At 50.5% G+C, this 24,555-nt stretch overlaps 1 protein-coding gene across 1 annotated transcript in view; it reads right to left on the bottom strand.

Moving 5' to 3' along the window:
* Positions 1-24,555, bottom strand: part of Fbln1 (fibulin 1) — a 76,546-nt gene that overhangs the window by 2,857 nt on the left and 49,134 nt on the right. The window contains exons 15-16 of the mRNA XM_008844690.3: positions 17,679-17,821; positions 15,496-15,627 (exon numbers count right to left, since the gene is read on the bottom strand). Coding sequence (XP_008842912.1) covers positions 15,496-15,627; positions 17,679-17,821 — 275 coding nt within the window. The remainder of the gene's footprint in view (positions 1-15,495; positions 15,628-17,678; positions 17,822-24,555) is intronic.

Consider the following 24,555-nt stretch of genomic DNA (forward strand, 5'->3'; position numbering starts at 1 on the left):
CATCTATCATCTATCTTCTATCTTTCTACCCATTTAGTAGAGGTCAGTCTACACAGGGAGTTTTGAGAAAGTTTCTACAGAGGAACTGACATTTAAATTGGATTTTGAAGAATGAGTCGGAATCCAGATAGCCGGAAGGACATTACAAAGCCCCCAAGTGTGGAGAATCAGTCAGGTCCTGGAAGCACTATTGGTCTAGGAGTGAGACTGGTCTACTAGACAGGAGATGGGCAGATGAGGCTGAGGTGCAGGCTGCTAGGGGTGCTCCCCCATTTCCATGATCCAGAAGCTGGGTGTCTCCCAGCTTCCTCCCCACTACCACTGTTAGACTGTTTTAGAGCCACTGACAACTTCCCTCCTGTAGGACACAGTGAAGGAGAAGAGGAAACCAGAACATTCACTACTCAAGTATGGCTTTGTGGGCATCAGACAGCTCCACCAGGGGTCCAGTTCCATCCACCCACTCGCTTCCTTAGACACTTACTAGGCATCTTTCATGTACTGGGCCCTCGGGGACCAGCTAATCTGCTCAGGCTTTCTTTATGGAGTCTTCTCTAGCCCCCTTTTTGTAACCTGGTACCTGATCACTGTGATGTTACATCTGCCTAACGCAGAGGACATTCACAGCCGGCCTCCCCTTCAGCGCAGAGAATGCATAGTGAGACCTGCCACACCATCCCCAGAGCCTGGGCAGGCACTGGGCAGAAGTTCAGCCATGATTAATGAGGGAGCTGAAGGCAGAATGAGTGAGGAGAGAAGAAAGAAAGGAAATCAGTTGCTGAAGCCACGTGATCTCAGAAAAGGGCATCACTGTCTGGTCTCGCAGACAACATTTCATTCTGGATGATTAGCCTTTAAATCCTGTCAATAGTTTTGAGAGCAACATAAGCAGTTCCTAGCTAGTTCGGACTTCGGCATGGACTGGGAGTCATGAGGCCCATTCAGGACGTTAGAAGTTGCTTTATAAAGTTGGGAGACATGCCACAGCGTCCCCTCCTGGCCTGCCCAGCCCTTCTCTCTCCCAAGTTCTGTCACCTTCCCACCGTCAACTCTAACCACCTTCTTCAGAACTGCGCTTTCCATTCCCTGTGACACTGTTCTTTGTTTCCCATGCTTCTTGCCTCCTGTTAGCATCCTCCATAGGACGCTAGGTTCTCCCATTCAAACTTTTCCTACAAGAAGCAGGAGCCATGGAAGGCACTGGCCAAGGGTGCTTTTATTGGGATTGACCAGTATAGCAACCAAAAGCACATTTCCATTTAGCCGGCTTGCCCAGCCCATCTAGCTGGGTGTTCTCACCTTTTCAAAGACTTTCTGGGTCAGAGGACAAGGCTCAATCGGCAAAGTGTTTGTCACGCAAGCATGGAGTTCAGATTCCTAGAACCCACATAAGAAGCTGGTGGAGAGATGGCTCAGCAGGTAGAGGTGACTGCCACCAAGCCTGATGACCTTAGTTCAACCCCGGGTTCCACATTGTAGGAGAGAGCCAACTTCTGCAAGTTGTCCTCTGAGCTGCATTCATGGGCCATGGCACGTGCACATATGAATGCACACATACATAAATAATAAATAGAATTTTTTTAAAAAAAAGCTGGGTATGGAGCTGGAGAGATGGCTCAGGGGTTAAGAGCACTGGTTGTTTTTGTAGAAGACCGTGGTTCAAATCCCAGTACACACATGGTGGCTAACAACTGTTCTTAACTCCAGTTCAGGGGATCTAATGCCCTCTTCTGACCTCAGTGGGCAGTGCATGACACGGGTGCACTTACACACATGCAGATATAATACTCATACACATAAAAAGAAAAAAAATTTTTTTAAGCTGGGTATGGTGAGAAGACAGGACGGAAAGACTGTAAGAGCCAGGGAGGAGGTGCACCATTTGGAAATAGAGTCAGTCCTACGAGCTCCTGAGACCTCGCTCAGATGAACCTACGGCAATGGTGTCACAGCGTGCACACGACCCAAGCAGACTGAAGCAGACAAAAGCTCAGCACAGAAATGGACAGCAGGCCCCAGTCCTAGCTGAAGAAATGTTGGCAACTGATTACTGCCGGGCGAGGAAGAGCCGATCTTCTTAAAGGGACGGACTCGGCACAGGCTGCCTAGACTTCAGTAGATGAACTTGTACTGAGGGATGTCTGGGGACACTAACTTTACACAAATAGGCCTTAAGACAAATGACAGAATGTATGAATTCCAGTGGGGGGGTATAGGAGGGTGCCAGTGGGGAAGGGGGTGTAAAGATGATTAAGATTGATAGAGATATTCTGTATGAAATACACAGAAGTTCAATAAAAACAAGTGTGGGAAAACGCTGGGTATGGTGGCATGTGCCTCTAACCCAGTGATGGCAAGATGAGAGGCATGGGCAGATAATCCTGGCAAAGTTCTAGGCCAGCGAGAGGCCTTGTCTCAAAAGGAAGGCAGGCACCTGAGGCCCAACACAAGAGGTTGTCTGTTCTCTGACCTTCACATGTGTGCAGTGCATGCATGTATCCACACTCACACACACACACGCACACACACACACACACACACACACACACACACACACACACACACACGAAAACTAAAATAGAAAAGGGCCATGGTGCTGAACTCAACAGCATTAATCTTCCAAATCCCCATCTTAAGCATCTCTGCTCTGGGTCTCAGACATGGCTGGTATTCCTCTGTGTATCTGTGCCTCTTAAAGATATAATTAAACCTGGGTTTTCCCATTGAAAAAATGTAGCCCCCAGGGCAGTTTGCCTTCATGTCTTGGCTCTGCCATGTAACTTGCAGCTGATCTTCTGGGCTCCTTGATCCTAAACACAAAGTACACAGGTCCAGGGGTTGGGGGAGATCTGTCTCTTGGGGCTGGTTGGTCCACACACCCAACCACTGAGGCTGTCCCAGCTTCTGCTATGATGGTGTATTCATGATAAAAGCTAGTGTGGGGCTCTCTGTACATATGATTGGCTTCCAGACTGAGCTGTCCAGAGACTTGGAGTCACAGCCTCAGGTTCCTGAGCTGGCTCTGCGCTGGCCAGCTGTGTGACCTCACACGTTCTAAAGTTCAGTTTCTGTCATAAGAGTCCTGTGATTCCAACTGGCAAAGGGTAATGGAGTGAACAGGGCTGTCAGAGTATTTTAACAAACAAGATGATGAACCCAGACACCACACACGATGTCACATCAGTGGAAAAGTCAGCGATTTGAGTGGGGGAGAAGCAGAGGTGAGACTCTGAAAACTACATGTCATCACCATGCAGAGAGGAAGAGACCATTCCTAACCGAATTAGAAATTGGCTTGTAAATTCAGGAGGCATTCCAGTCTGGGGGCATGGGTCGCTTTTCCCCTCACTTATCCATCTCCTGAAGGCCAAGGGCCCAGTTTGCCCTAGTCTCAGATGGCTGGTTTGTGGAACATAGAAAGTTTGTGTGCTTTGTGCCGGATGCCCTCAAGGAATGGTTGTGGAAGACAGGAACCACAGATTCAAGCACTGAATGTAATTTATAAAATTGGAAATTATCACCCACAAGTGAAAGTGTTGGAGAATAATAAACATCAGCCCAAATCATTCAGGTTTCAGATGTTGACCACCTAGGAGGAGGCTAACGGAGGAAAGCAGGTCTTGGCCACTACCATACACCTGGAAAGGAGTCATTAGATCTCAGCAAACCAACCAGGATCTGAACCACAGGCTGGGACAGGCAGCACGAGTCAAAGCAAGGAGCGAAGTCATGAACAGAAAGAAAACCGGCTGCCAGGGCTGAGAACCCCGTCTCCGAAATGCCTGAGACCAGAAGTGCTTGGGGTTATGGAATGTACGTACAGAGGTCATGATGTCTGTGGGGATGGACCCCCACATCTAAATGTGGAATTCATCTCATTCCAATTTGCGTTATACACATACTGGCATGTTATTCTACAACATTTTTCCCAGTGCTGTGGATGAAGACACATGTCCTGGAATGGAATTTTCCTTGCATGGCATCAGGCTGGCCCTCCAAGTTTTTGAAGCATTTTGGATTCACTTGAACCAAGGAAGCCTCAGACTAGAATATAGATAGGATGAAAAAGAGGCTACAGGGCAGGGGTGGGTATCTGTGGTCATTGCTGAATCCAGTCGCCACCACTGAGCTCTACAGATCAGCTTCATCCATGGGGGAGACAGGGCAAAGAGATCTGAGAGTAATATGTCCCAGATTCTGGCTACCAGGGCCAAGGATCCCAGTCCAACTGGGACTGATCGCAAAGCCCAGGATCTCCCCGGCCTCATCAGGTTGAGAGCACACGCAGGATGCTTCCAGGGCGCACTGCATTGAGCCGAGTGGAAAATACACAGCAAATGTGGCAGAGAAGCCAGGAATTCTAGAAAGATCACTGTGTCTGAAGCCACAGGGCTCCCCATGCCCCGCCTTCTCTGTGTGCCAAGAAACCCTGTAATGGCCGGGAAGGAAGAACAGGTGTCCGGGCTACATATTTAAAATACCAAATGTCACCCAACATGTCTCAGCAAAACTCATCTCTGTACTTCTGGATTATTATAAATGTGTTCCCCCCAGGTCTCCAGTGAGCAAAAGCAGATCATCAAGCAGACGGCTACAGGCAGCCGAGCAACGCGGGGAGCCCAGGGCACAGCTGCCTTGGGGAGAAATGTGAAGAGAAATGTTAGCTTTGGTCTACAACTCCCCGAGTCGGCTGGGGCAGGGAACCAACATGTCTACAGTGCTGGGTCCTCAAACAGCTTACCGCATGGCTGGCTGTGGTTGGGGGCTGGTGTCACTGGTCCCGATCTACCCTCCCCCAAACCTACCAGCCTTCCTCCTAGTGGGTACCTCTGGTGGTGCTTGGCCTGGTACCTTTAGTGAAACAAAGAGATGGGGGGTGGAGAGATGGCTTAATAGTTAAGAGCACTGGCTGCTCTTGCTGAGGACCCAAGTTCAGTTCCTAGCACCCACGTGGCTCACAACTGTCTGTAACTCTAGTTCCAGGGGCTCCGACACCCTCTTCTGGCTCTACAGACCTTGCGTGCAATTGATGCACTTTCATACATGTAAGCAAAACATACACAAAAAATAAAAATAAATAAATCTAAAAAAATTTAAAAATGGAACAGGACTGTTGAAGCACTGTTCCAATCAGCTCCTCCTCCTCATAAGTCAGTTCAGGGAATGAGAAAAGCACACCAACCCTCATCTGCTGTGACTCCCTCCTGGCCCTTCCTGTCCCCTCACCCCTTCCATGGACACAAACTGCCCTGCTCCTGCTTCTGCTGAGCTTTTCAGGACCTCTGGTTACCTTGGCATGTGTTCAGTCTGGGCCTTTCTTTGTCTCTCCTCTCCCTGTGCTAGTGACCTAACCCACTCCTGAAGCTTCAACCACCATCTGTTATGGAAGGATCCAGAACCTACAATTCCAGCCACATCTCAGGGTGTTTGACAAGCCCCTCAGACTTGACATTTCATCTCTCCATACTTCCCCATCATCACATTGGCCACTCAACTTGTAACTCTTCAGTCCTATATACCTTCAGTCACAACTGACTCCACATCTGGCCCAGTAGCAGATCTGGCCTGCCTCTCCCATCATATCTGGGTCTGTCCACTCTTCATCTTTTTCTACTGACCCCCCCCCCATGGTTGGCATCATGGTTATCTTGGTCTCCTGGAGGATGGCAGCAGCCACTCCAGCACTCAGAGAAGCCTCTCCAGGCATCAGCTCCCTGCCTGACTCAGTGGAAATCCAGGGCAGAGGCCTTCCCATGACCTCAAGGTCCTGTCCCCATTTTGCCTCTGCTCAGGCTGCAGTGGGCTCATCCACCTCAGGGCTCTGTGTGTACTGTTCCCTCACTTCCTGCCTTCTCCTATCCCTGGGATGAAAAGGAATCATGTAGGAGGCGTGTCCCAACCCTGTCTCCCTTGGTCCCTACTATGTTCCTGAGAGTAGGGCTTGCTCCAGGACGCCCATGCTGCTGCTGAGGGGTGAGTGTGAGGGGCTTCTCTAGGCTCATCCCAGGGGCTGTGGGAGCAAAAAGGAGGAGACAAGGCCACATGGGGGCGTGGAAGGCATTCTGGAGGAAGTGATGGCTGAGGTGGAGGAAGAGCTTACTAAGGAAAAGAAGAATGGCGTGTGGGCATGGCTGGGGTAGGTTTGACAGAGTGATAGGAAGCATTCGTGAGAGGCAAGGCTAGAGGAGCCAGTGAACACGCTTTGGTGCATCATGGCAGCCTGGAGCCTGGGCCTCCCGAGTCTGGGCCCCCAACCAGGTGCCACTTACTCTAAGAGATGCAGCAGTGACCAAGGCTGACAGATGACTGACAGACAGACAGACCATCTCCTATGCTCTCTATTCTAAGGATGGGAGCAGGAAGGAACAGGTCCAGGCTGCAGACATCTCTCTGGCCAGGCAGTAGGGAGAGACAAAGTCAATGCTGTCTGTGGGTGGAAGGAGCCACCCAGTGGGTCTCAGGGTCTACCTTCAGGAGCAGAGGCTGAGCACTTTTCACCTCAAATAGCATCCCAAGGCCAGATGCTTCCAGGACCCAGCACTGTACAGCCAGGCCAGGGCATGAGGAAGCAATGGGGACCTGTTGTCTGGGAAGCAGCCACAAGAGCAGGAGTCTGGGAACAGGTAGCCATGAGTACAGGCGGGGACTAGTAGGCACAGCAGCACCTCAGGGTTGTAGGGACTCACAGATGGCCTTGTTCAGAGGCCATACAAGAGGCAGGTCCTTGCACTGTCCTAGGCTCTGCTCACATAGTTGGGCTTCAGCCTGGCCTGTTGGCCCCCACATCATCCACTGGTGGGTGTCATGGGGTCTCACTCTGGACCAGGCAGGGTGGGGGCGCACGTTCCTTCCCCACCTCTGGCCGCTTCTGCCTTCTCAATTCCCCAGGAGATGCCTGTTCAGGATCCGTGCTTTTCACCTGTTTGGTATGACATTCTGTCTTTATGCACCTGCAGTTCACAGTCCCCAAGGACTAAGGCTGTCTCGGGGACAAAGCAGGCATGGAGGATGAAATCCCAGACATTTGCCAAGCTAGTCTTCCAGTCTAGTCCTAAAGTTGCCATCACCCAGGAGCGAGATAGGCGTCATCCTGATCCATTTTCTTGGACCGTGGCAGGCCCACCCACACGGTTTCAACTGCCCATCTCTTGTAACTGGATGATGTGATGGTCCCTGACACTTGTCTTGGGTGGGGTACCCCATTACATTTGCTGCTCCTTCAGGGTGGTGGCTGCAGGAGCTGCCAATCACCAGCCAGGGTAGGCTGTGAGCCTGAGGTTGGGCCTCAGAGCTGCCTGGGCCCAGAATGCAACACTCATGGTTGGGCAACTCCTTGGGCCACAGTAGGACCTTGGCAGGAACTCCTGGCTGTTGTCTAAGGCCCTTACGCATCACTTGAGTGGGTTCCTAGCAGAGGTGTGGCCCACTGAGCTCTACCTAGCTCTCTGAGGAGTCTAGCATATGCCTGCAGATGTTTTTTGGGGGGATGGGTCATCCCACCAGCTGTGTTTGGGAGATCTCTAAGCTTCTGCCTCTATGACCCTGAGGGCACAAGATCTCCCATGGTGCTTTGAGAGTCATTCTGCCATCAGGTACATCCCATCTTTGCTCCGTGGGCCCAACCCACAGGGAGCAAGCACAAAAGACGTCTGTCCCCTCCTTATCCCGCTGTCTGGTCACCTCTGAGAGAAGCCCCTGCCCTGCCTGTACCTCCTGCCAGCCTCGTGGCAGAGTCAAGTCCTGGCCCATCCCAGCCTGAGGAGGAGGCTGGGCCCCTCACCCTGGAAGCAAGTTGGCTGCTGGCCAGGGCGTGGCCCCGGGTGACAGGGCTGTGCCTCCTGGAGAGGAGAAGGTGCCTAATCCCTGGGATTTGCCGTGAAAGCCAGGACAGGGCCAATCACTCGTCACCAGGCAGGGATGGCTGAGCTGTTGTTTTAGGTGGAATTTCTGAATGTTGTTCACAGTGCCCACTGATCCCAGGCCAAACCTGTCAAATTGGATTGCAGGGCAGGGTCAGCCTCTCATGTTTAACCCCTTAGGCGGTAATGGTTTAAAGATGTGGTCCTGATTCTGCTAGCTATGCCAACAATGATGACTTGAAGCTAGATGGCAAGGGCAAGCAAGACCTTGACTCAGCCTTGCCTGGCCGGGAGGGGGAGGGGTTCAGTTAGTCTAGTACCTTCATTCACAAGCCTTTATATCGGGGTCACTGTAAGTTAAACAGGCTTAATCCTGAACACAGGCCAAGCTGTGAGTGGCATCCCTAGGTTTATATGTAACACATTCAAATGCACATGGCAGCTGTCACATACTACTCTCTCCCTCTGGGAAATTCAGCCAACTCTGCAGTGCCTTCAGCCACGGGAGCTCCATGGCCAGGTGCTCGGGAGGCTGGGAGGAAGCAGGTGGGTAGCTCAGATGTACAATGGCTCCACAGTGACCAGTCTAGGGCCTGTCCTGGGGAGGACCCCACATGCCCTCATGAATGAGTAAGATAATCCAAGGCTGGCAGGACTCAGGAGGCATGGCTCCCATTCTGCTTTGGGCCAGGGCCAGACTCACCAGCCCAGGCCATGGGATGCGCCTGTTAAACAGCTCCCAGGCAGCTAGAGCCACACTGGGGCAAAGAGTCCTGCACTGTCCCATTAAATGACTTGTGATAGCCACCTATGGATGCTCTGAGCTCTTACCAGAGAGGACCAAACTGCTCCCCTGCCCGCCCCCCCCAGGGCAGAGCCACTCTAACTGTATTTACACGCATCGCCTTGTTCCTTGTGGGCCTGAAGGGCATCACTGTGGCCTTCATACTGAGAAGAAAACCCAGCCCCAGAGAGGTTGTGTAACTCGCCTGAAGTCACATGGTTGAAAACAAAGATCCAAAAATCAAGCCCAGAACAGCTGCTAATCAGGGCCTCTCAGACTCAAGTGCATGTGACCCTAAAAGGAGCACCCTGGCCCTTGGTATTTTTCAAATGGTATACCTCAAGTGGGTAAGGACCCCTGTGTTTTATGCAGTCACACACAGTGACCTTTAACAGGGGGATGTGGGAGCAGGGCATGGTGGCTCATGCCTGTAATCCTAGTAGTAGGAAGGCTGAAGCAGGAGGACTGTCATGAGTTCAAATCCAGCTTAGGCTTCAAAACGAGCCTCTGTCTCAAAACAACAACAAAAATGGGGTGTGGGAGTGTTGTATGAGGGTGTTGATACACAAATGCTCAAATGATACTGGAAACCTGAATTGTGGAACCATTTTTATGGTAAAATTTCAGTATCTTTTTTTTTTTTTTTTAAAAGGACTCACCATGTAGCTAGCCCTGGCTAGCCTGGAACTCATTACACAGACCAAGCTGATTTCAATCTCACAGAAATCTGCCTGCCTCTGCTTCACAAGTGCTGGGCTTAAAGGCGTGCACTACCACACCTAGCCCCTCAGTGTCCATTTTTAATATCAGCTGGACTGTGCCTCACCAGCAGGCCTAGGCCGCCTGGAAAACAGCCTCCACCTTTACACTCCTCCCAAACCTCAGTACGGGCTGTGCAGATGTTCCCTTCCCGGGGACACCTCCTCAGGGGACAGCTGTATACACCACGAATACCCTGTGCAGCCAGACCTTAGTGACGAGCTCTGTCACAGAGTGATGCCACAGAGTTCATGCATGCTCTACATCCACCAGGTGCAGCCATGGACTCCACAAAGGGTCTGGCCCAGGCTGCTCCCCACCTACCCTCCAGCTTAGTGCAGTGTGCCCTGCCCTGTCCTGTGGGTACTATGTCCTCTCTGGCTTCTATGAGTGATAAACTAAGTCTGCTCCTTCCTGCTCCCTGCTGTGCTGTCTCCTGCATCTCACCTGACCACACACCAGGACCTACTTTTACCTAGGGCAGGACTGGCACAGACAATCACTCTCAGACACCTCCACAGAGACCCTGGACTCACAGTCCCTGAGCGGCCATGAGATCTCCTGTCTGCACACGTCTCTGTACTCAGCACTCCTTCATGAATCCCTTTCCTGGTCTGGTTGAAGGACTCTGTGCTTAGGGTGCCTCTTTCCTAACATTACACAGCACCTATCTCAAGCTGAGCTGTGTTGCATTCCAACTTTCCTGTCTGCATGGGGCTTGGCCAGCCGCACCCGAGCTGGAGGTGATGAGGTAGACTTCTACTTCCCAGGGGTACTTAGCAACTGTGCCCCAGAGCCATCTAGGAGATCTCCATGCCCAAATGACAGCTATAGTCACCTGATGGCCATGGGACCTGGGCCAGCGTTTCTGTCTTTCCTTTGTAATTGGGGGTCCCAGCCCAGATGGCTGTCATCTGTGAAGCTGCACCTGGCAGTAATGAAAGGGCTCAGTGGTGACGCTGAGTCCGTGACAGTACAGGGTAACACCAGGTGACTCTAAAGCAAAACGTGGCAAAATCTCCAAATCCTGCCCCTGCACTGTGGGTGGCTAGTCTGGGGCCATGGGGCCTGGCTTTCATGCTGAACTCTTGAATGGTGCGCCTTCTCCAACCAGAGTAGGAGGTGAATCAGCAATCATGTACCATGCACACCTACACACTTGTCCACCTGGCACTTACATCCACGTACCTGCTCATCACCCCCATGGTCCTCCATACACACCCACAGTTGCTCCCAGTCCCTCACCCAGCCCTGCACACACAATAAGTCAGACCCTGGGGCTCTCCCAGAAACCAATGTGCCATGCTACAACAGCTTTTCTTCCTAGTTGTTTCCAGCTGGAAGGTCCTGCTCAGCTCCCAAATGGCCTCCCTGGATCACAGGCCAACCCCGGTAGCCACCTGGAATTCCCCACCCTGGAATCGCTCAGGTTCAGGGGCCCTGGAGGCCCAGGCTGCCAGCTCATAGGCAGAGGGGAGGGCTTCTTATTGAACATCCTCACAAGCCCTGGTACAGCACCTGTCAGAGCAGGGACACATGGGTATCTGCTAGGTGGAGAATCAGAGGAGTGTTCCAGAACCCTGTCCCATCCCCAGTGACCAGCATGACAATGTTGTGAACCTCACCTCTTGGCCACATGGATCTGAGAGGTCTTTACTCCTAAAGGGGGACTGGGACTCAGGAACCCAGTATGACTCTTTATATAGGACCCAGGCCTACCTGCTGCTGGGAGATGCCAGTGGTATAGACACCAGTGGGTACAGACCACAAACAGGCTTCACGGTCGCCTCATTGGGGTGGAGTGGGGCAGCCCTGGGTCTAACGTGACCCTTACACATCTCCCAGATATCAATGCCTGGCATTTGAGTTCCTCCTCTGAGAAGCCTGCCCTGACTGTGCCACTGTTATACCTATGTCATCACGGATGGCATGCAATTACCAGGTGATCTTTGCAACCTCTAAGGGCCCCAGGGGGGTTGGTCAGGATGCCAATGTAAAATTAGGCCGAAAGCCAAATAAACAAAACAAAACAAGCAACCATGCCAGCTGAGTGCTCTCTGCTTTTAGCCTTGGTGAGGGCTTAGTAGAAACTGAGGCAAAGTCAACCCTCATTCTAGACAGTTTTCACTCCCTGGAAAGAGTTGAAAAGTAGTGAGCAGGCAGGGTAGAGGGGAGGCCCGGGGCCTAGGTACCTGATAGAGCCCAGTAGCCTAGAGAGTCTAGGGTGGGGGTCCAGGCTGACAATGAGTGGCCCATGCTCATCGTGGCCAAGGCTCCCCACTAATCATCACTCGACTTCCAGAAGCACCCTGGTTGCAGCCTGGGCCCCCACAGAGCAAAGTATGAACCTAGAGCAGGATAGGGAAGTGCTGTCGTGGCCCAAGCATGCCCCAGGCATTAATAGAGCATTTCTGCACAGGCTGGAGAAACATTCCTCACTTCTCACTGACAGCTGGAGAGAGGAATGCAAGGGGGCTTTTCAGAGACAACAGCTCAGCCCTGGGCAGTGTCTCCCTGGTTTCCTAAAACCCAAGGACTACATTAGAGGGAGCCTGGCCTTTCAGTTCTTCGCTCGCTCAGGTATTTTGCCCTCCTGTCACTCTGGAGAGGCTGAATGCCGTGGCCACGGGGGTCTGGAGGCACATCTATTGGTTATTTGGACACCCAAACTTAGAGAAGCTTTGTTTGCATCAGCACCGTCTACCTGTGGGTTCCAGCTCTGCAGAAGTCTAGGTTCATGCTAGTTCTGATCCCCACTGCCAGGTGAGCCCCTCCGGACCTTGTTCCTCAGTCCCTGTGTAGAGACGATTTCTCTGTGTCCTAGGACCATGGCAGGGACTGAATGCCAGTTCCTGGTATGTCACTGGCTCAGTCCTCGAGGCTCCTACGTATGTGGGGAGACTGAGACTAGGTCCTGCCTCTTTCAGGAAGCTGTCTGTGGGGTGTGCAGTGTCCACACTGGGCTCGGCCTAGAGCAGCAGGCGTTCAGTGAGTGTGATAAGCAGGCAGGTCCCCTTGCTGTGAGCTGCAGGAAGCAGAGCTGCATGGCTCTTGGGGTCACAGAAGCCTCTTGAGTCCAGGTGGGAGAGCAGCAGACAGCAGGGCTGCATAGCCTGAAACCATGCTCTCCTTGATGACCAACACACAGGACTGCTGTCTAAGATGGGGCCCGAAGTGAGTACCATACTATGCAAAACAAGTCAGCAGACATCCGGCCCTCCGGTTTTTCCAGTGGAAGGTCTTAGGCGGTCATTGGACTCCGTTCCCTCTTTGCCCAAGGGAGAGGTTCCTGTCCCATCCCTGGCACAGTGGTATTTGCAAGGACTCAACAAGAACGCGGGGGCGAGAGTATGCAGCGATGGCAAGAAGCCATGAGGGCTAAACCCCATTCCCAGAGTTGCCTCATGCTGGGCTCAAACCCAGGATGAGAAAAACCCATCCCCCAGTGGACAGGCCTGGAGTTCTGTGCAGGGTGGCTCCTGGGGGAGTCCCGAGGTGGTGCAGAGATGCTTCTGGGTAGAAAAAAGAGAGGGAGGAGGCAACAAGCAAGCCCAGGGAAGGCGTCCCAAACAGAGAGATAAGGCCAGAAATGAAGGGGTCTGAGATGGGAGCACAGCCACAAGCATGGCCTTGGTCCCCACTCAGTGGCACTTGCCCCATCTAGTGGATGACATGCACACCAGATGGGTTGGACATCCTGCCAACCCTCCGGGGAGAGGAAGGGGCTAGGCCACCCAGTAGACAGAGAGATGAGCCCCCAAATTCCTAAGGGTTGGGGGCCCACCACCCACACTGTCCCAGCTCAGAATTCCAAAGATCAGGGCACCTATGACCATGCCACAGTGAGGGGACACTCACTCCCCAGGGCCTCAGCTGCATTTCATTCCCAGAATACCACTGTCCCAACAGTACCTGTGGTTACTACTCACCCTGCGGCCTACTGTGCCCTGAGCCCCTGGGAGAAGGCCGGAACACCCCTCATCTCTCTGGACCTTAGTTTTTCTTTTAGTATAAGAAGTGGTTGGGAAACATAGGGCCTCCAAGTTCTGGCACACCAGGATTTTCTGCCCATGGATTGGAAGGTGAGCAGACACTCACAATGTTGTTCTATCCGGGGTACAGATATGGCCTACCATGGGCACTAGTATCCTCATTCTGGGCCCAACTTCTGCCAAACCTCCAAGCTCGTGTCACCCCAGGATGGATTTAGAATGGAAGAAATGGGAATGGCAAGAGCCACATCCCCAAGGGAGCCCAAGTGGGCCATGAAGACCTCATGCAACCCTGAAGGCACACTGTCTCAGAGGGGTGGTGGGATCCATTGATGGGACAGTGCTTTCCTCTGCTGGAAGGTAAGAACTAGGGACAGAGCCCACCTCTGTGTGCAAGGCTGGCCTGGGCCAGTTCCTCACAGTGTACAGAAGGAAAGAGAGAGGAAGTAAACGGGAAGGTTCTCTGACTGCAATCACAGGGGCTGGGGCTGTGTCGCCCCACAGCTGCAGGTCACTCGCAGGGCAAGCATTCGGGGGCTTCTGTGGGCCACTGCCAGGATGCTCATTCCCCACCCACACCTGCGGTGGGACAAACCTCGGCCCTTCCCACCTCCACATCTGCCCTCATCCACAGCTGAAGGCGAGGCTCAAGACGGCCGGCAGCCAGGCTGTGTGCCCGCCCCTCAGAATCATGGCAAGGGCTGCTGTACTATTAATTGTAATTAACTAATTATCTCTGCTGCCAACCAGCGGAGGAGGAGGCCGGGGGTGGCGAGCCCCCAAATGACTCAGTCGTGTTTACAACACGCAAACCCATTTAAGAGCTTGTAAAGTCGCTATAAATGGCTCTTTGGCAACAGGGGAATAACGATTCCCTTTCTCCAGCTGCCAGTTTAGCAACTGTCCAGGTTGGGGCGGCAGGGACTGAGGTTCCAAGAGCCAACAGCGCCACCTGGGGACCAGGTTCCCCAAAGCTCTTCTCGAGCCTAGACCATGAAGGCTCCAAAATACCTTGCAGAAGCCGGTGGGAGGTGGGACCGGCCCTCAGCTTCTCAGCTTCCCTTCCTTCCCTCTGAGCCTTCCCCATGGCCAGTCCCGGTGCCTGGCTCATCCCTTTCCCTTCTTGTTACTAAGCCTGGCTGCGGCCTCTAAGGAACTTTGTCTTTGCCTCAGACTCCTTTCTGCCTCCAAAACACTGAGTCTCCAGGGAGGAACAGCAGCAGACTCCACACACCAAAGGGCTGAGCAATGACGGGCTGGGTTCTCATACCCACTGTGCATGGGGAGTGGATGGTAAGTGGATCTAGGTTGCATGGGAAGTCAAGGTAGTTCCGTAGCCGAGTCTAGAGCTGGGGTCCTCTGAAGCCCAGTGCAGCAGTTTCAATGAGGACCCCCCCCCGCGAATAAATGCAAGAATTTGAACACCCAGTCAGTTGGTGGTGCTGTTTTGGGAAGGTCATGGAGTCCTTAGGAGGCACAGCCTTGCTGGAGGAAGCACATCACTGGGGGTGGACTTTGAGAGTTCAGAACCACCGCCCTTGCCAGCTTGTCTCTCTGCTTCCCGTGCCTGCTTGAAGATGTGAGCGCTCAGTGTTCTGCCTCTGGCTGCCTCCTGCCACGCCTCCCCTCCATGACGGACTCTCATCCTTCTGGAACCGTAAGCCCAATAAACTCTTCCTTCTGTAAGTTGCCTTGGCCATAGTGTTTTATCACAGCAACAGAAAAGTAACTAATGCATTCAGCTTGCTCGTCCTCTCATAGCACCACGGCAGTAACAGTCACACAGGCTCCCAATGACCAAGACACCCCACCTAGCTCTGGCACAGGGACAACAGCCTTTGAAATTCAGTTGTAGGGTGAGTGGTTTATTTAATCCACCCATTTTTGTAAGTGGGGAGACTGAGCAGAGCCAGGAGCATGGTCAGGGTGGATATGCAGTGGATTCCTTCATGCTGGCCTGAGTGGGGGCTACCAGCTAGAATCTGAAGGACACATGGGATTGGACTTGGTGGGAGGGGGACTCTGATGGTAATGAGAGGGTTGTCCCGCCACATGGCACATCACCTTGGTCAATCGTGGGATTTGTGGAGCTGGTACTCACCCACGGTCATGCTGTCCTCATAACGTTTGATGATGTCAAAGGAGTCCCGCAGGTTTCCTTCTGTGATGTCGAAGATGATGTCGGCCTGGTTGGCAGGGTAGAGTGGCGTGATGGCCCTCAGAAAGATGATCTCTGTAGCAAGTTGAGAGGTCAGAGTGGGAACAGTTTGGCACTGGGCCCAGCCCTCTCCATCCCAGAGGCTCACCCCAATACCAAACATGAAGGAATGTTCCCAAGGCAACATTACTGAAGGCACCGACCCTCTGTGTGTAAGGGTCCTGGCCAGCATGTCATAATGCATGCCTGTTTTATCAGTGGGGAAACTGAGGCTTTGAGACATATTTTTAAAAATATTTAATTTATTATTTTTATTTTATGTGTATGAGTGCATTGTCTGCATGTATGTGAGTGCACCCATATCGTGCAATGCCGCAGAGGTCAGAAGAGGGCTTCGGATTCCCCTGGAACCGGAGTTAAGGACAGTTTGTAGCCACCATGTGAGTGCTGGGAATCGAACCTGGGTCCTCTGCAAGAGCAGTCAGTGCTCTTAACCGCTGAGCCATCTCTCCAGCCCCTTGAGACATATTTTTATCTTCTCTGTGGTCATGTGGTCCCTGTGGTAGTGGTGTCAGTACAGGTGACCAGTGATTGATTACAAATAGTGAGGACACTGGGAAAGGGGACAGGAGGTGCGTGAGGGCAAAAGGCTGTCCTGCCTGCAGCAATGAGGGTCAGACGCAGTGCTCCTGGGCTGGACTGGGCAGTGGAGGCTGGTCTATGTTCCACATCACCTCACAATGAAGTCAACCAAGCTGCCTGGCCTGGGAGCCTGGCTGGGACTCCATCCTGGCTCAGGGTGCTTTGGGGGAAGTTTGCTCACTGGGCCTCAGTTTCCCCAGCTGTAAAGTGGAAGAGGCAGCTGTTTGGTGTCCATTGAGGGTCCTTCTAGCACTAAAGGCCAGAGTCTGGATTTCCTGAGCCCAAGACATTACCTGGTGTCTTGATTACACCCATGTGGGTAACCAACCTTTATATCAACGCAGGCTGGAGCAGCCATAAAAATGTCTGCTGGGAACTTGGAAAGGACTTGTGTGTAGGTTTGCTGAAACCTTATCATTTTGCACAAGGCAAGTATCAGTTGTGCCTTCTTGCAACAGGTCTGTCCCCATCTCCCCATGAAGACTGCCTTTCCTTCTCTGGAGGAATGAGCCAGTGGAGAGGGAGTTGGGGCCTGGGATTGTCCCTCAGGACAACCCTGGCCTTGGAGAGTCTCTCCTGTTCCCACTACTGCTGTGTGGTGACCCTGCATGACTCCATCACAGCATTATCTCAGAGAATCATCCTGCCTGGCTCCGTTGCACATCTTCAATCTTTCTTATCACCACGTTCCCAGAGTCAGACACATAAGCTCACTGAATGTCAGCTTATGGACTAGTCATGGTGAGCCAGGGAGGGAGACTCCATGTGGAGGATGGTGGATGGGGACCAGAGCAGAACAGGGCATACTTCCCCTGGGAGCATGCAGCCCCAGAAAACCCTGGGAAATGTGCTTTGATGGTATGTGCCATGTCCTTGGAGAATGAGGTAGGACACAGAATGATCATGTTACCCTGAGCACCCTGCTTCCAGCCCAGCTCCACTGTCTGTCTTCCTCAGGCTCCAAGATGTTTCCACATGTCAAACTCATCAATTACAACCTCTCAACAGCTCCCCAGAGCCTTGGGGTGAAGCCTCAGCTTCAAGTTCCGGCTCTTACTCATCCTTCCAGCCTGTCTCTTGCCAAGCAACTACCGCTCCAGCCAGAACCATGTGGTTTGGACCACACTGCCCCACTCATCTCCAGACTTTACCAGCTGTGACCTGTTGTTCTGCCTAGCAATTTCCTCTATCCTTCTCCCCATGTGCTAATCACTTCCTATTCACCAGTGGGCCCTAACATGGAAGTCACTTTCTCTCAGAAGTAGTCCTTGGCTCCCCAGTATTCAGCATGGATTCAACACTGAATACTGATTACAGGACGAGTGTTACCTCAGAAGGCTGTGCAGCCAAGGTGCCCCAGCAGGAAAGACATGCATCTACCCCACCACATGCTACAAGGAAGGGATTCCTGCAGGCTGGGCTCTCCACTCAAATAGAAGGAGGCTCTGAAGTGGGTCCTGGGACCTCTACGTTGACCCACTCACCTTCAGGGCGGGAGAACTCTCGGAAGGTGGGCAATGAGATGACAGTGTGGGAGATGGTATGCACAGGGTCCCGCATGCAGGCAACATCAGTGGGGCGACAGGACTTGATGCAGCGGACAGTGTCTGTTTTCTCTTGGCGGATCCTGTGGAGAACCACAGCACAGGAGGCTGATGATAAAACTGGGACCACAGCTCCCATGGGGACCAGGAGCCTGAGGCAAATGGCAGGTGGCCAGGCTGGTTGGGGTGGGAGGTGGGAGAAGCAGCTGGCCCAGACGCAGTTCTAGCAGTGCCTAAAAGTGGCCTTTTTAGCCTGGCTGCTCTGTGCAGACTTGGCCCTTCCTACAAACTGAGGATGACCCTGGTTTCCATCTGCCCTGGCTATGAATGTGTACAGTTTTGAAATTTGCCAGTTACACCAAGCAAGCATCAGTCTGCTCTCCATCCTTTTGTTTTCCACACAGTCCGTTAGGGAACCAACCCACTGCATTTCAGTGGTAGAGTCTCCTACAGTCTGGCCTGGCTGCCTGCACCCTCATGGTGCAGTCCAGTGTGTTCCTCTGTCCTATGGGTTTCCTGCACACGTGCAGCTGGATTAGACACAGCCATAGTCTTGTTGATAAGAGGACAAGTGGGGTGTCTCCCATCAGGTCCTGTGGCATCTTGTCTTTCTGTGACGTGTGCAGTTGATGCTCTGGGCCTACACCCACTGACTATACCATGGAATGGGCCAAATGCTGATGGCCTGACATGTCACTCTCAGTCACTGACTAGTTTCCTGTACAAGGATGCCTTCCCTCAGGTGCTATTTCTGTGTGGTTAATGGGAAGCACAGTTTAGTACTTGCCAGACCAATACTTGATTCTGCCCTGGTACTGGTCAGTGTTATGGTTTGGGTGGAAAATAGCCCCACAGGCTCTTGTGTTTGAACACCTGGCTGGCGGTGCTGTTTTGGGAGGTTATAAAATCTTTAGGAGATGGTTTAGGAGGGTTGTTGAGGAGTCGGCCTTGAGGTTTATAGCCTCATCCACTTCCTATCCCATCTCTGCTTCCTGAACCACCAGGATGTGAACAAGCAGCCTTATGTTTCTGCCACAGCCAAGATCTGCTCCTGCCACCACAACTTCCCCACAGTGATGGACTATGCCCTCAAATTATGACCCCAAATTCCCCATAGTGATAGACTGTATCCTCAAATTGTGACCCAAAACAAACTTCTCCACCTGTAAGTTGCTTCCTGTTAAGTATTTGAGAAAAGTATCTAACATAATCAGGTTTCAGAATCATGAGTTTTATACTTCTCTGCCACTTTCTGAAAGACTTTTAGGGGTGGTGGGGGGAAGCCAGGATGAGGCCATGATTTAATCCAGTTTGGCAGGTTTGACCCAAAGCTATTGCTCTCCTTTTTTGAGATTCAAACTTTCTGATTTGGGGACAAAAAGAATTAGTGTCTCTGGGTCCCTCTGGCCTCCACAGCTGTCCGCCTATGGGGGAGAACAAGACACCCAGCCTCACTGGAGCACCTCACTAGAGCCATTTCTACAACAAACCCTGGATTTCTTTTGTTGTGGTTTGTGAGAAATGATGCTTCAAGATCACAATCTGGATACCAGCAAGGCCCAGAGGCACTGGGCTGCTCACTGTCTCCAGACTCCCCAGTGGACATATAAATAATAAAACATACTGCAAACTCACTTCCACCTCATAACAAGAGTCACCCATTTCTTAATCTTTTCTAGATTTCAAGGGATCTACTTCTGTTCTACATCAGAATTCTTGTTCTCAAGGATGAAAAACACCTCACAGTGATCCATTTGATAGACCCCACATTTCACAAATAGTAGTCTCAGACTACAACACCAAAGTTATCACTGATCAATCACCGGAAATAACTTGTTTGATATGCTTCCTTTTTCTACTTTTTTTTTTTTTTACATAGGGTCACTATGTAGCTTTGGCGGGCCTGGAACTCTCTACATAGACCAGGCTGGCCTAGTCTTGCAGAGATCTGCCTGCCTCTGCCTCCCAAGTGCTAGGATTAAAGGCGTGCTCTATTAAGTAGAGGTACTACATCTGCACAGTCTGAGCTATGCAGCAATTGACAGTATACTGTTTCCCTTATACAAGTCACTTAGCTGTAATTCTACAAGTCACTATGCTTAATGTACACAGGTTCATATCAGCTTGTGTTCACTGTCAGTTTTGTTGGGCATAAAACTGTTGGATTATATTACTTTTTTTTTTTTTTCTTTTGTCTTTTTGAAGCAGGGTCTCCCTGTAGCCCCAGCTGTCCTGGCACTCACTATGTAGACCAGGCTGGCCTTGAACTCACAGAGATCCTCCTGCCTCTGCCTCCCAAGTTCTGGGACTACAGGAGTGCGCCACCACACCCAGGTGGATTATATTACTTTTTTAAAATGTATTTTTTAGGTATATGAGTATTTTGCCTGCAGGTATGTAAGTGCATCCACGTTGTGCAATACCCACAGAGGCCAGAAGGGATTGTTGGATACCCTGGAAATGGAATTAAGGATGGTCGTTAGCCATCATGTGGGGGCTGAGAACTGAACCTGCGTCCTCTGTAAGAGCAGTCAGAGCTCTTAATCACTGAGTTCTCTCTCCAGCGCTGGATAACATTTCTTGAGAATGCAAAATATGTTACTTCATTTTCTTCTGGCATAAAATGTGGTTAAAAAAAAAAAAAGACTTATATAAGAGCACTTACTGCTCTTCCAGGGGCCCAAGTTTGGTTTCCCACCACCTACACTGGGTGGCCCATAACCCTCTGTAACTCCAGTTCTAGGGAATTCAACACTCTCTCTTGGCCTCTGTGAGTACCTTCACACACACAAATAAAAAATAAAAAAATTTAAATATGATATACAACAGGTATGGTGGTATACACCTTTAATCCCAGCACTTGGAGGACAGAGGCAGGTGGAACTCTGTGTGATCAAGGCCAGCCTGGTCTACATAGCAAGTTCCGGGCCAGCTGGGCTACAGGGGACCCTGTCTCAAAAACAAAACAAAACAAAACAAAACAAAAAACCTTAAAATATAAAATATGGTATACACAAGAATACACACACACACACACACACACACACACACACACACACAAATTTGGAACTCTTTCGAAGGACTTATTTGCTACAAAATTCCTTAAATCCAACAATGAGCTGAATGAAGGATTGCTGTGTCTTAAAGATTATCCTTACTATTTTATTTTACACAACAATGAAAACACAAAAATATTTGTCATCCTTGGGCATTATCTATGTGAGATTAGAAATCTATAGAATTAGATGTCCAGGGCTGGAGAGATGGCTCATGGGTTAACAACACTGGTTGTTCTTGCAGAAGACCAGGGTTTGAATCCCAGCACCCACATGGCAGCCAACAACTGTCTATAACTCCAATCCCAGGGGATCCAACAGCCTCTTCTGACCTCCATGGGCATTGCACAACATGGGTGCACTTACCTACATGCGGACAATACAGGCATACACATAAAATAAAATTAAAAAAAAAAAAAAAAAAAAGAGGCTGGCATGGTGGCACACGCCTTTAATCCCAGCACTTGGGAGGCAGAGGCAGGAGGATCTTTGTGAGTTTGAGGCCAGCCTGGTCTACATAGTGAGTTTCAGGAAAGCTGGGGCTATAGGGAGACTGTCTCAAAAAGAAAAAAAAAAAAAAAAAAAAAGAATTAGATGTCCAAAAACAGGAGGAAATGGTTGAAGTCAAATTTATCTGAGGAAAGAAATGTTTATGTCAGATATGTAGAACTATAGATCCCAACCTTGGATTTGATGGGTGAAAATTCCCAGATGGGATACTCAGTATTCAAATGGCCAATTCTGTCACAGGTCCTACCTGGCTTGTGAAAATTATACAGATGTTCTTAAACCTGAAATGCCAGGTCCTCTGAAACCAACTGCCTTAATCTAATCCCCAATAGTTTTTTTGTTTGTTTGTTTCTTTGTTTTTATTTGAGACAGGGTCTCCCTGTAGTCCCACCTGGCCTGGAACTCGCTATGTAGACCAGGCTGGCCTCAAACTCACAGAGATCCACCTGCTGGATCCAAGTGCTGGGATTAAAGGCATGCGCCACCATACCTGGCAATCTAATCCCCAACAGTTTTTGAAAGAAAAATATTCCCTGCAAGGGCCCACATTCAAGAAACAGAAGAATCAAGTATGGAGGTGAATCAGGGCACCTGTGTATCTATGGTGGCTGTGTCAGCTCTAAGAAAGTGCTGTGTTGGCTCTGCACCATCTGTACCCCAGAGGAGACCATCCAGGTAATCTACAGAGGCTGTGAACCTTGCCAGTTGATTGATGGGTACAAGTCACCACCCCTGGGCCTCCAGCTCCTCAAACAACCCAGCTAGTTTTTCCACTTGAGGAACTTGATGATCCTGTTTCCCCCGTTTAAGGATGGATACCACCTGATAAGTAAAAACAGGTTCACAGAGGAATTTCTGAGTTATCTCAATGGCTTTGACACTTTTGCTGCAGGCTAGCCAGAATGTCCACCCAATGACAGAGGTCTCTATCAGTTACTTTTCTCACTACTGTGATAGACAGGGAAGAAAGACTTATTTTGGCTTATGGTTTGAGGGGACCATCCATCATGATGGGGAAGGTGTGACAACAGAGTGGTTCTTAGTGTGGCGGGAAGAGGGTAAGGCTGCTTACACACCTCTGGGTGGATGGAGGGGGGACAAGGGGGTAGAAGGGATTCTGGCACTCGCTGGCCTTCTCCTTTCCTATTTTTTATTCGGTCCAGGGCCCCAGCCCACGGGATGATACTGTTCACATTCAGGATGATACTGTTCACATTCAGGGTGGGTTTTCTTCTTCAGCTAATCCTCTCCAAAATGCCCTGGCAGGCACAGCCAAATTCTACCTCACTGATGCCCTAGCTGGTTCTTAGCTCAATCAGGCTTATCATCAAACTTAACTATCACAAGGTCACCTGTAGTTTCTATCTCGCTATCTTTAGTTCCCCTCAAGTCCAATAATTATACCAGACTATGTCTTTGTGTTGTCTGTTCTTAGTCAATATTATCAGGTATATGTAGTCTTTCAATAGGGAATTTCTTTTTTAAAATATTTTATTTATTATTTTATGTGTATGAGTGTATTGCCTGCATGTATGTGAGTGCACCCGTGTCATGCAGTGCCACAGAGGTCAGAAGAGGGCTTCAGATTTCCCTGAAACTGGAGTTAAGGACGGTTTGTAGCTGCCATGTGGGTGCTGGGAATCAAACTTGGGTCCTCTGCAAGAGCAAAGGACCCCTCTTTCCTGTCAAGGGATACCACAGGTTTTAAGCAATGGGAATTCAGAGGTGCCTGTTTTCTGCATGCTAGACCTGCTCTGCATACCTTCGGAGACCCCTGCAGTCTGCATGTTGGACCTGCTCTGCATACCTTCGGAGACCCCTGCAGTCTGCATGCTGGACCTGCTCTGCATACCTTAAATATTTGTCATTTTTTTTTTTTTTAAAGACTCATTTCTGGTCCTAGTTTGCTTCTCTGTTGCTGTGATACAACACTCTGACCAAAGCAACTCAGGGGTTTATTTGGCTTATACATTCAGGTCACAATCCATCACTGAGAGAAGTCAGGGTAGGAACTTGGGCAGGAACCTAGAGGCAGAAACCACCGAGGAACTGCCTGCTGGCTCCCTTACAGGCTCATGTTCAGCTAGGCTTCTTACACAGCCCGGGCCCACCTTCCCAGGGAATTGTGCCATCTACAGTGGGTAGGGCCCTCCCACATCAACTAACAATCAAGACAATTCCTCACAGACAATCCACAGACCAACCTGATGAATGTAATTACTAATTGAGGCTCCTCATGATTTTAGGTTGTATGGAGTTAGTACTAACTAGGACACTTACGTTATGAGCTCTGATTTTTAAAGCTGTTCTTTTTAAACTTGCTTTTCTTCAGTGTTTATCGACTTTTTATTTCTTCTCATTTTGTTTTATTTAAAAATTTTTAAGTTATAGCTGGGCATGGTGGCGCACGCCTTTAATCCCAGCACTCGGGAGGCAGAGGCAGGTGGATCTTTGTGAGTTCAAGGCCAGTCTGGTTTACATAGTGAGTTCCAGGACAGCTGGGCCTACAGGGAGACCCTGCTTCAAAAAGACCAGAAAAAAAAAAATTAAGTTATAACAAGTCTATTATCTAAATTTTCATGCTTTTAATTCTAACTCGTACTTTTTCTTCCGTGTTTTGATCATTTTCTTAGCATTTTTGACTTGTTTCAAGATGGATTTTTTTGTTTGTTTTCTTTGTTTGTAAGTAGGGTCACTCACATATAATTAGCTGAGGTCCCACTGGAGCAGGTGTGGCCTCTAACTACTCAAAGCTATCCAGTTTGCAGTCCTCTGCTACGGAAACTTGCATCCCTATAAGGAATGTATTTTCCTGGAGTTTTCAAGTCAGTACAGGTCCAGTTGCACTGCTGATCTCATGGGGCCTCTAGTCCGCTGCCTCTGAAGTTACCTCTCTGATGTGCTTCCTACGTAGTCTGGCGCTCTCTCTGCCTCAGTGTGTTGTCCCTCAACTTTCTATTCTGCTAGCAACAGCTCTCCCTAGCTGTCGACATAAGGAAAGCCAGGGCAGCTCAGTTCTGCAACTTCCCAAAAGCCCCACCATGGGCTCTCACACACCCTGGCCACTGGAGTGAGTGAGGCACCTCCCATTTCCACTGAGCTCCCCAAATTGGTCGACTGCTCTTCCCAGGGGTACCTGTGGGCTATTTAGGGCTCTCTACTATTTCCCACTCTCCTCCCCCCAGATGCCCACACCGTGCATGGGCCTATCTTGTACTTAGGGGATTCATGAAGAGGTCTTGTCTCCTCAT

The sequence above is a fragment of the Nannospalax galili genome, unplaced genomic scaffold, assembly GCF_000622305.1.
Source record: "Nannospalax galili isolate Female #2095 unplaced genomic scaffold, S.galili_v1.0 scaffold180, whole genome shotgun sequence".
Classification (NCBI taxonomy): domain Eukaryota; kingdom Metazoa; phylum Chordata; class Mammalia; order Rodentia; family Spalacidae; genus Nannospalax; species Nannospalax galili.